At 43.8% G+C, this 12,427-nt stretch overlaps 1 protein-coding gene across 1 annotated transcript in view; it reads right to left on the bottom strand.

Annotated features, from left to right (window-relative positions):
* Positions 1 to 1,074: 1,074 nt before the first annotated feature.
* SEMA7A (semaphorin 7A (JohnMiltonHagen blood group)) overlaps positions 1,075 to 12,427 on the bottom strand; it is a gene marked incomplete at its 3' end in the record, with an annotated part of 94,593 nt that continues 83,240 nt past the window's right edge. The window contains exons 13-14 of the mRNA XM_082253506.1: positions 6,590 to 6,636; positions 1,075 to 1,475 (exon numbers count right to left, since the gene is read on the bottom strand). Of these exons, the coding sequence (XP_082109632.1) occupies positions 1,075 to 1,475; positions 6,590 to 6,636 (448 nt within the window). The remainder of the gene's footprint in view (positions 1,476 to 6,589; positions 6,637 to 12,427) is intronic.

The raw sequence follows: 12,427 nt of genomic DNA, 5'->3' as shown, positions 1-12,427 counted from the left end.
CACAGAGGACTATGGACTATTGGATGTCACTATTACAGCACAAAAGGGGTTTTGTAAAGGAAGAAAATTACACACCCCTGTTTTCCAACTGTGCTGGAATTGGGAAAAACCTTTTAAAAAGCAGTTGTTAATCTGTCCACACAAAGGACACATTTATGAATGGTGTTGCAGATGTTACAGATGATGGCTGCAAATAGCCCTTATTACAGCTGTTTCCTCTCTGTTTAATGAAACTTTTCCTAAATACTAGTAGACTCTTAACGCTATCACTCATATTTGTTAGCTTGTTTTGTGTATTAGCTGCTTCTGGTTCTCAGTGAGAAATGTTTACTGAATACGATCAAATTAGGAATTTTAATTTGCAGTCTTCATTCACATTTGAAGGATACATTTTCTGTGTTGAATTTTAGACCAAAGAAGACCCTAAAGCCTCGTACACACGCAAGGAATTTCCGCCGACCGGTCGTCCGTCTTTTGTCCAGAGTGCTGTCTGTTGGTTGGAATGTGCTCTAGACTGCACACGAATTTTCCCGTACGACAGAATTCTACTTCAGAAGTGATGTAATGTGTTGGATTGCTTTCTATGTGTTCTTTCATCTCTGAGCATGCCTAGTCTTGCTCATAAGATTTTTCCCCATCAAAATCTGTACTAATGAGATGAACATCGGATGTGTTTTGATGCTCGACAAAAATGATATAGCCTGCACACCAGGATTTTTTCGGCCGAAAAGTCGGAGTCAGTTGTCGGAAGCACCATACTAACAAGCCGAAAATTGGCAGATCGGTTCGTCGGACACGGAAATTCCCAGCCGAATTTCTTCTCGTGTGTACGGGGCTTAACCCTGCACTTTGGCCACAAGATCCTACATGAAAAGTCTGTTCACCTGGTTAAATCTTTGAAATAGGAGTAGATCCAGAGGTATCAAGTAGTCAAATACAGTATCATTCAGATGTCAGACTCCATTTATGTTTAGACCTTTCCCTGTGTATTTTATCTCACAGCTCATTCCATCACTGTATTTTAACCCCTACAGTTCAATACCATATATTAGTGGTGGCCTAGGCTGGGAAATCTCAGCTATTTGTGGGGGGTGTCAAATGAAAATACAATATGATACACACTGGAATTACCAGTGCCACTATCCAGCTATTTCTCATCTTTGAGGAGCTGTTTTCCACAGTAAATTTATACTTTGATACCAAACGTTCTATTGAGTCTTCTTCTGCCATACATCTGTATTCTCCAGGGGCTTTGATATTGTCAAATAACAAGTTGCATTTGCCATTGTGTGGGGTGCAGCTTTCCTTGTGGTTGTCACCATATGTCCACCAGTAGGTGGCTTGCTTTGACTCTGCTGGGCATGTTAAATAATAGACAGATGGAGGTAGCACTTTTTCTTTATCTGAGGATAGGGGCGGACTTCCTGTTTGAGGCAAAGTTTTGGACTCTAGGTAAAAAAAGATACAATGTAGTTAGATAAAGAGACTCTACAATGGCATAACTAAAACAAAACATTAGTCACTTCTAGAGAGAGTTGTGAATAGGCTTGTGACGGTATCAGATTTTCATGCTGCGATTAATTGATTAAGGTTTTGCCACGGTATACGGTATTATCACGGTATTCTATTATTAAATTTAAATTATTAAATTTCTACCTCACTTGAATTTCATTGCTGAATTTAGGGGCTTTGGTTCACTTATGCACATTGTTATATAGTCAGTCAGTACAGACTCTGTGAACCAGGCCTAAAATAGGTCATCAAGCAGTGTCTGGCCTAACTGGTGATAACTGGTCCTGGCGCTCGGCTCCGATCCGATGGCCTGGTCATTAAGAGGGCAAATCCTTGTGGTCAAGAAGTGGTTAAACCTGAAGGAGGTGTTGTTTATAAATTACTTTACTATTGCTTTAGGCCTGGTTCACATGTATGCGGGTTGGTGGTTCACATGTATGCGGGTTGGTGGTTCACATGTATGCGGGTTGGCGGCCCACATTTGCACAGGCATAGCAGCCCATTGATTTGAACGGGCTGCTATGCCCTCATTTTCCGCAGAAAAAAGGTGCATGCAGCATTTTTTTAAAATTCAGTGGCCTTGAAATCCATCCTGCTTTTGCACCATGCGACTAACCTGCAGTTCCTGCTCTGGCAAGCTTTCTGCATTTTTTGTATACGTGAGCACGGCATTTAAAAACAGTTTGTGTGTGCAGCAACGGCAGGTAAGTCGCATGGTGCAAAAGAAGGATGGATTTCATGGCCACTGCATTTTTTTAAATTCTGCATGCACCTTTTTTCAGCTGAAAACGCAGGCATAGCAGCTCAAGCCCATTCACATCAATGGGCTGCTATGCCTGTGCAAATGTGGGCCCGCCAACCCGCATACATGTGAACCACCAACCCGCATACATGTGAACCAGGCCTAAAGCAATAGTAAAGTCATTAATAGATAAAAACACCGGTCCTCCTGCAGGTTTAACCACTTCTGGATCGCAAGGATTTGCCCCATTAAAGACCAGGCCATCGGATCAGAGCGCCAGGACCAGTCATCACCAGGTAGGCCAGACACTGCTTGATGGCTATATAATAATGTAATGTGGGCTGCTATGCGTGTGTGTGTGTGTGTATATATATATTAGAGCTGCACGATTCTGGCCAAAATGAGAATCACGATTTTTTAGCTTGGAATAAAGATCACGATTCTCTCACGATTCTCTGTGTAACAAAAAAAAAAATTGGGATAACTTACTGTTACGTTTTTTTTTTTTTTTTATTCATTAAAGTCTATTAATTGCGTTTGAAAGACTGCTGCGCAAATACAGTGTGACATAAAATATTACAACAATCGCCATTTTATTCTGTAGGGTCTCTGCTAAAAAAATATATAAAATGTTTGGGGGTTCTAAGTACTTTTCTAGCAAAAAAAAAACTGATTTTAACTCGCAAGCAACAAGTGTCAGAAAAAGATCCAGTCTTTAAGAGGTTAAACTTCCTTTCTCCCTGGCAGAGGGAAGGAAAAGATACAATGTAATCATTTTTGTTTATAGTTACTGGGAGACTTAGGCTCCATGCACACAGGGCGTCATAAAAACGTGCTCCAAAGCTGTTTACATAACGCCGGGAAACAGCAGCTGTAAAAACGTGCTTTCAGTAGCTTTTTCTACTAGCGTTATTGCACGTTTGGCCACAGTAGCTGTTAGCAGCGTTTTTTTCTGCCTCCATTCAAAATCAATGGTTCCCTATGGGAGCCTATTGATGTGAATGGAAGTCACACCGCAGGTCGGATCAGGGTGACACAAGGGGACGTCATCTGTGACACAAGGGGGCGTGGTCTCCCGATGACGTCATCTGGCGACCACGCCCCTAATGGCTATATAATAAGCTGCAGAGACCAGAGGCCGGCATAATCGCTGAAGACGTCGGAGGAGGAGGACCGGAGGAAGAAGGACAGCCGACAGCAAAAGAGCAGAAGACCGGAGAGGAGAAGACAAGAAGATTGGACAGCAGAAGGGCGGACAGCAGAAGACCCCCGGAGAGGAGAAGACAGCAGAAGACCCCCGGAGAGGAGAAGACAAGAAGGGCGGACAGCAAAAGAGCAGAAGACAGCAGAAGACCCCGGAGAGGAGAAGACAAGAAGGGCCGACAGCAAAAGAGCAGAAGACCCTCGGAGAGGAGAAGACCCCCCGGAGAGGACAAGAGCCGGATGAAGATTTTTAATAAATTTTCCAAAACGTCTCCTGTCGTTATTTCCATACACTGCATTTTATGGGGTGAATGAGTAGGGGTACAGTGTACCCCATACCCATTCACATAGGGAGGGGGTCCGGGATCGGGGGCCCCCTTGTTAAAGGGGGCTTCCAGATTCCGATGAGCCCCCTGCCCGCAGACCCCCACAACCACCGGCCAGGGTTGTGGGGATGAGGCCCTTGTCCTCATCAACATGGGGGCAAGGTGCTTTGAGGTGCGGGGTGCAGAGCCCCCCCTGCCCCAAAGCACCCACCCCCCCCATGTTGAGGGCGTGTGGCCTGGTATGATCCAGGGGGGGTGGGGCCGCTCGCTCGTCCCCTCCCCTTTCCTGGCATGCCGGACTGCATGCTCGGATAAGGGTCTGGTATGGATTTCGGGGGGGACCCCACGCCGTTTTTTCGGCGCGGGGCTACCCTCAAATTCCATACCAGATCCGAAGGGCCTGGTTTGGAACCTGGGGGGGAACCCTACGCCGTTTTTTTCCCCATTTTGGCGTGGAGTTCCCCCTCAAGATTCTCACAGTGCAGGTCGCACCGCAAGTCGGATCACCCTGATCCGACCTGCGGTGTGACTTCCATTCAAATCAATAGGCTCCCATAGGGAACCATTGATTTTGAATGGAAGAAAAAAAACGTATAACGTGGCTTAACGCACGTTAAGCAACGTTATGGAGCCTTATGGAGCCTTTAGCAGCGTCAGACGTTTTTTGCAGCTTGACGCTGGAGCTCCTGAACCCACAGTTCCTGGGTTTTTTTTGGAGCTGTAAAACGCCTATGCCACTTGGAGCTCCTAAAAGCTCTATGTGTGCATGAGGCCATAGAATAACATGGATGGGCGTTCTGCAGCTGCAAAAAAAAACGTCTGACGCTGCTAACAGCAGCTGTAAAAACGTCCAGTGTGCATGAGGCCTTAATGCTGAAAGGCGTTAGCTGTGTGAGTGAATGAGTCATCCAGCTCACTGAAATGTATCAATTCACAAGTCAGACCCAGGAGCAGAGAAACTCGGTATTTTAAAAATGCCACAATAACAATACCGTGGCTATGCAATACCGCGATATATCGAATTACCGAAAACCGGCATATGTCTAGTTGTGAATGCTATGCCACCTTCTTGCCTGTACCCACAGCATCTAAAATCCCTGAAAGTCTGGATTGGCCAAGCTGTTCCTGCTTGACAGCCCTCCTAAGTCTGGCAAAGAGCTGGTAAAATTGAAGAGCCAATGGGCAAAATACCTTAAAAAATAGCCGTATTAAAAACCATGCATGTTAGATTTAGTTACGAGGGGTAATGTCCGTTACGGTGCTCCCATCCAACAAAGCTGAGTGAAAAAGTAAAACATAGGTGTTCATATCAACGCCTGTCCTGCTACAGATGTGACAATGGATTTTGTTTTTCAATAAATTGCCCGATGGCCTTTTAGTGTCCATTCACATTGATCCGACTTGTCAGGCGACTTGTCAGCCTGACAAGTCACGGTCCTCACGCTCCCACTGTGTAGTACAGGAGGCGTTCTAATGGGAGCGACACAAGTCGCTCCGACTTAGAAAAAGGGTTCTGTACTACTTCGGGGCGACCTGGAGGCGACTTGCATAGACATTCATGTTATGAAGTCTGTGCAAGTCGCGCCGAAGTCGCGCTGCACGCGACTTCACAGGTCGCCCCCTAAGTCGGAGTGACCTAATGTGAACGGGGGCTTAAAGTGGAACTTCACTCTCTCAAACACCTTTGACTATTCTTAATGCTTATGCTTCTAGCATTTGTAAATAGACAGAAAAGTATAAAATATTTACTTGTTTTAACCTTTTTTTTTTTTATATATTTCTTCAGGTATTTCCTGCTTTCCATGCCTAGACAAATGATGTCATTCATCCCAGGAGTCTTCAGGAGTGGAGAGGAGCTTTCTCACATCCTCCTGCTTTCATGTCTGAGCTAAGGGCAGATGGATCTCAAGAAGTAAATGCTACATGAATCATCTGCCCTTACTCAAGATGGCCACGGCCAGAAATGCTAGGGGGAGTTTCTTAAAGTGATTTCTCAACAAAATAAAGCATAGAGACATGGATGGATGGGGGAATTTGCCTTAATTCTTAAAAATGAATGAAATAGCATTTTTGGTTTGTGGTGCTCAGATGCAGTGTAGTTCCGCTTTAAGATATATCAGTCTATTGTAAGAGGGCTGCAATCCCCATAGCAGAAAGGCTGCAAGTGCTTGCGCTAGGTTAATATCAGGTCACTGGACTCTTAGGCTTCGTTTACACAAGTGCAACTCCAAGGTCGTGCGATTTCGAGTGCGACTTAGATGCGACTTTACACTCTCTGGCACTCAAGACGCAAGAAAGTCTCATCAAAGTAGGAACCTTTTTAAAGCTGCTGCAACTTAAAGTTGCATTGATTGGAATGGGTGCCATTGAAATCAATGGGCTTCGACTGTGTCTTAGTTTGCATAACAAGTCGCACTAGTGTGAATGGAGGCTTACTTATTCACTCCAACATAAGTAAAGAAAAAAACTTTAAATATTCAAAATAAAACATGGTTGTTATCATATTCACAGCATTGACAAATGACACAAGGAAAATGTAACATACGGTATGCCTGCTTTAATTGTACTCTTGGATTTCCTCCTGCAAAGCTCCAAAGTGTTAGATAACCTTTAAAAGGTAGGAGTTGTTTTAAATGCACAATATAAATATTACTTTATAGAACTAGAAAATACCCTCTAAGGTGACCTCTCCCCTGGGCCCATGTATCTCTTAAAGTGGAGCTGACCCTGGTTCACATGTTCCATTGAGTCTTCAAACATTTAGATACACTTTTCATTATTGCCCTGTACATAAAGTCATACTCACCCTCGTCACAAGAGGCTTCCAGGGTAAAATTCTGTAATAGATTAACCCTTAAAAAAGGAAACAGGAAACATAAGTTCCTCCATTCTAATACACAATAAAGAGTATAAACAATTGATGAAACAATAAAATACGACACAAAACCCATCAAACTGACTTAACCACTTCCCGTTCCTAGGATGTACCCATGTGTCCTAGGGAACAAGTGGTTATTCCAGGCAGCCATGATCCTGGTATCATTTTTTAGATCCAGCAATCCTCTTTACTGTAAAAGTGAACAAGCGGCTCTACAGTCGCCCAATCACTTTTACAGGGCTCAAAAAGGCCCCCTACTTCCACCATTCACTGGCTCTCGCATCCCATTCAGGAGCCCAGGACTGCTACATTTGGTCAAGCTGACTGCAAACAGAGGAGAAAAAGGAACATCTTTTTCCTTGCCCTCCTCTGTGATAAGTGAAGCTGGACTGATGTGTATTATGTCACTTTCATTTTCAGTTGTTCACTTACAAGCCGCTACCGGCTAAGCAAGCATCTGATCAAACCAATCTCATTTTGATCAGATGCTTATGAGGGCAAAGGAGAGATCAGGGGTCTAATAGACCCCAGATCTCTCAGGAAAGTGTACCTGTCACTGCAAATGTTATCATTAAAGATGTTGTTCATGTGCCATTAAAGATGTTGTTCATGTGCCCTGTGATTGCCATATATTGGGATAGGGTACCGGTGCCGGTACCAAAGGTACCAAAGACTCCATGGGATTCTAGATGAGGAATAGTGGCAGAGATATGATAGAACCATGTTGAGGGAGACTTTATTCTTGGCACGGAAAGCTATAGCAATCAAATGGATTCAGCCGGCTCCACCCTCTGTTGCCATCTGGATAAAGATGGTTGATAATATCCTACCGTATGAAAAAAGTGTGTACAAACATAGGGGTTACTCTGGGAAATATCATAAAATCTGGGATAAATGGTGTGCCTCTCTACTTAGCATCAACCATGATTAAAAGGAACTTGGAAGTATACTGGTTTATATTTAGAGAAATCTCTCGGTTATTTTGTATTCTCACAAGTACCCAAAATGACAAGCAGCAATTGCATCCAGTGGAATGATCCATAAGACAAACTATATATGTCTTCTTTTTGACTGTATCTCAAGATAATTTTACATGTATTGTGCCTTTTTGCACTGTTGAGCATAATGTTGTACGTGACTACTGTGTTACTCCTTCAATAAAATGAGTTAAAAAAAAAAAGATGTTGTTCATCCCCTGTAATGGCAATAAAGCTGATCCAAAAAATGTTTAAAGAAAAAAGCGTAAAAAAAAAAAAAAATCAATAACATAAATAATAACATTTTTAAAATGTAATGCGCCCTCGTCCCCTCGTGCTCACACGTAAATGAAAACACACATAAGTCCCTCATGTATATGTAAATGGTGATTGCAACATGCATGTGAGGTATCGCTGTGCATATCAAGGTGAGAGAAATAATTCTAGCACCAGCCCTCACATTTAACTCTAAACTGGTAACCTGTAAAGTCTTTTAAAGCATGGCCTATGTAGATTTTTCAGGTACCGTAATTTGTCACCATTTCAGGGCGTGCAAAATTGTAAATCTTGACATGCTTGGGATCTATTTAATTGGCACAACATAATCTTTATTAAGTTACCATACAATTGGGTATTATATTGTGTTTGTGTGCTTTAACCTCCTTGGCGGTATTCCCGAGTGTGGCTCGGGGTGGAATTTCAGTTCCATTAGCGGTAACCCCGAGCCACACTCGGGGTACCGCCAGGGAGCATCGCTGGATCCTGGAAGAGGTTATTTACCTTGTCCCCAGGATCCCGTGATGTGTTCCTGCAGCATTCGAAGGCCGGATTTTCCGCCTGATGCTGTGAGCCCTGGCTACCATTCCCTTCGAGTGTCGCATTGCAGGGGGGTGGAACCTGTGGCAAATTCAAAAAGTAAAACACACAAACACACTGATATATTGTAATCCTATTGGATTACATTACTAAATAAAATAAATTGACATTAGTTTGCCCCCCAGTGCCCTTTCCTGCAGTTTTACTGTACATATATATATAATGTAAGGGATTAGCTCGGTGGTAGGCGTATGGGTGACCCCTTTGGGGGTGCGTTTTCACAGAGAGATAGCCGAGCAGAGGTTGAAAACAAGACTGATTTATTCATGCAATTTACTTCACACAATTGCAAGCGTCAAAACAGCCAAAATAAAATAAAAGACAAAATAAATCCTTGCCTCTGTGGGCGGCTACCTTCTCACGCTGGAACCTACCTAAGAAGTCTTCCCAACCTACTGTTGGGCCGACACTGCTGATCCTACAGCAGACACTCAAATGTCCATTTGTTTGCTTTTCACACAGCACAAACATTGTCCATTGAACATGTCCCTTTGTTTTCTTTCACACAGAAACCCTTCGTCTTCTCACCTTTGAGACGTCTTCACTCTTGGTTACCCTCCTTAGCTTCACATCGCTTTAGGGGGTCTTCTCCCATGCTCACCAGCTTGTCGGGAGGCACACATCCGACTGTCCCCCTCTCCCAGCCCACACGGCGACAGGAGGCAGCAGTCCTTCTCCCATGCCCACACGGCGTCGGGAGGTACACGTATGTCTGCCTTCCTCTCCCAGCCCACACGGCGACAGGAGGCAGCACTCAATAGATTTTCTCTGGACAAATTATAGAGGCCTTGATCTCCTCATTCTGAACAGCTGAATGGTTTTCAACTTCCTGCTGGCTCTTTTTGCAGCCAACACCCTATAGTATCAGTGAACTTTTCAAAGCAGGTGGGAATGTGTCTCCTCTCAGTGACTACATTCCCAGATTTACCTGACTTCCTGTCACATACCCCCCCCTCTTGTTTCAACCCTAGGGTTGGGACACATATTTCCAGGCACGCATGTGTCAGGCACTGCTGACTCACTGATAAGCCTCCTATTATCCTCAAGCTTCCGGATGAAACTGTTTCTGTCATCTTCACTGACAGATTTCTCATAAATGCCACACAGTTTGTCTCTCATCTCATATACACATTCTTCAACTGCATTTTTGGCATAATTTTGCTCCTTCTCGTTTCTGTCATCTTCATTGACAGCTTTCTCATAAATGTCAGACAGCTTGTCCCTCATAACCGTCTGTCCAATCCACCATGGAGGACCGTGATCCATAGGCAACTCAATTGGGCTAGTCTTAAGGTCTTCAACATTCTTAAGACGCCTCTCTCTGCAATCCATAAATGTTTTCCACAAAACTTTGAGAACCTTTGCTTCACTAAGCTTTGTTCCAAGTAGGGACTCTTGACATCCCTCTGTGACTTGAGTTGCCTCTCCATACAGCTGTACACAATCATTGACTTTTTGTTGTAAAAGGGAATGATCTTCCTTCTTGAGCTTTGCTTGCTCTAAGATGCTGTGCAGAGGATTTTCCAATTGAGACAACAGGCTGTCACACATTTCTTCAAAGTGACCCCTGTTCCTTTTCCCAGAGATATCAATATCATTCACCAAACATTTCATATTCATAGGCAGATCTGAAGCATTTGCACTCATCAACTTCTTAAACTTTTCGCCCTCCTGAGCGAGTCGCAGTAAAGGCCTACTATTTGATTTGATATTGAGTTTATATTTCTTGCCAAACTCTTCACAGAAGAAGCCAACCAGAACATCATCAACTTTCCTTCCACCAACATAGGGGTCAAAGGCAACAACACAGTTGAACCCAGCGATCTGGGTGGTATCCATTATAGACCTCCTCTCTGCATCAGTGAAGAAGCATGGAACTGCAACACATTCTTTTACAGGTTTCTTCAATGCACTTTCTGCTGAACTATTTGACCGCTCAAGGTCACCTAGTTCTTTTTCTCTATCTGAATTCCACATGGAATGCATCTCAAGATCACGATCAAACTTCTGCCACCCGTCTTTCACCAGTTCCATTTTGGAAACACTCCCTGAAAGGCACTTATTCATTTGCTTCACGTTTTCATCAACAGCCTTAGTTTTCTCCACTAGGTTTTCAGCCTGAACTGAGAAATCACCACATTTCTTACTCAGCTCCTTTGTTTGCTGAAGTTCTAATGATACATTTTCCAATGCTTGAAGTTTTTGAAGGAACGGTTTATTCCAAAGGGGTGATTCAAGCCACATGTCGTCACATTTCTGAGGCTCACTCAGGACAGACCCCAAAACACTGATCCTTTTAAAAACTGCATCAGGCACACTATCCCCTCTTTGGGACAGATCCTCTGTTGCCTGGAATTCCTCTTCCAGTTCCTGCAACGGAATCTTCATCTCTTCTACTTGCTGTTCTAAGACTCGCTTAGACTTTTCTAGCTCCTGAACGCTTTTCACAACATCATCCTTGGAGCTGACCAATTCTTCCATTTTTGTACGCAGCTGTTTGTTAACACTTTCTAGTTCAGCCTTACACTCTAGAGCTTCCTCCAAAGAGCGAGCCAAGAACAGGGCTTTGCTCTCGTTATCACGCACCTCCGTTTCTGCACGTGCGCGTTCTTCTGCATATTTTGCAGACACAGTCTTCTCTTCACCAAGCATCTGATCAAACTTCTTTTTCACATCTTCAACACATTGTAATGAACCAACGCTTTCTTTCATGCGTTTTTTCATATCCGCTATCTGAGCTTGCAATGTTGCGACTTGCTCTGATAGGTTTTTCTTTGCTTCCGCCTCCTCTTTTAATTGTTCCAGGAAGCCATTTTTCTCATCTTCCATTTGTTTGAGCTTTGTGCTAAAACTCAGCCTTTGACACCTCTCTTCCTGTAAGAGTTCCTGCGTGTCTTGCAGCTGCGTTTCCAAGATAGAAAAATCTTCCGCAATTTCTCTAGAATTGCTGTCTGCTTGAGAAAGCTGATTTGTAACATTGTCCAACTCAACCTGCAGTCGGTTTGCCTTCTTTGACAGCTTAGCACACAATCGGTCACCTTCTGACACCTTGACTTGCGATTCCAGAAGCTGTGCCTCTACTTTTTCCCTCTTATGTTCACAATCTCCTTTTCCCTGCATAAGAGCCTTCACCTCATTGGCTAATTTCTGGGAATGAGACTGTAATTCTGCCACACAGGCTTCTTTCTCCTTTAACTGCTGCTGGAAACGTTGGGCTTCACCTTTCCAACTTTCACAGTCTGCACGTAATTCGTCTACCACATTGCTCAAAGTGGTGAGCTCATACACAGTACTCAGTAATTTAGCCTCTCTTTCACTTTTCTCGTTGTCGCTGAGAGACAATGTCGTTTTCAGAGCGACATTCTGTTCCTGCGACTCCTGCAGGTCTATTTTTGTAACTTCCAAACACTGAAGACTTTTTTCCAGCTGATTACGCAACTCCAACATATCAGCCATACTTTGCTTCTGCAAAGTCTGAATTTCACTTTCCTTTTCCATGAGGATGGTATCTTTCTCCATTATAGTCTCTCTGCGTTTTTGCAACTCGACCAAAAGAAGAGCAGTGGATTCTTCCCACTGTGACACATGAGACTTGAGTAGTTCATTCGTTTCCTGCAAGTTTCTATGCTCCATTTTAAGCAATTCCAAGGCTTGTTCCTTTTCTTCCATTTTCCGTTGCAAGGCATCCAACTCAGCCCTGCACACATACTCAGTTTTCTCCAAACCGATGGCCTCCATTGGCTGCTGGCGTCTCTGTTTCCAGCCTGCCATGCTCTCTTGGTGAGCCTTTTGTTGAGCTGCAAAGCTCCGCTGTTTCAGCATCTCCCCCATTTTGAGTTTACTTTTCATCTGAGCACACTGCGTCTCCATAGCAGTTTCATCAGTGTTGCTAGGGACAACAACCTTCCTCTTT

Source organism: Pelophylax lessonae (assembly GCF_965119305.1).
Source record: "Pelophylax lessonae genome assembly, chromosome: 4".
Lineage (NCBI taxonomy): Eukaryota > Metazoa > Chordata > Amphibia > Anura > Ranidae > Pelophylax > Pelophylax lessonae.
This window is presented reverse-complemented; position numbering and strand designations above follow the sequence as displayed.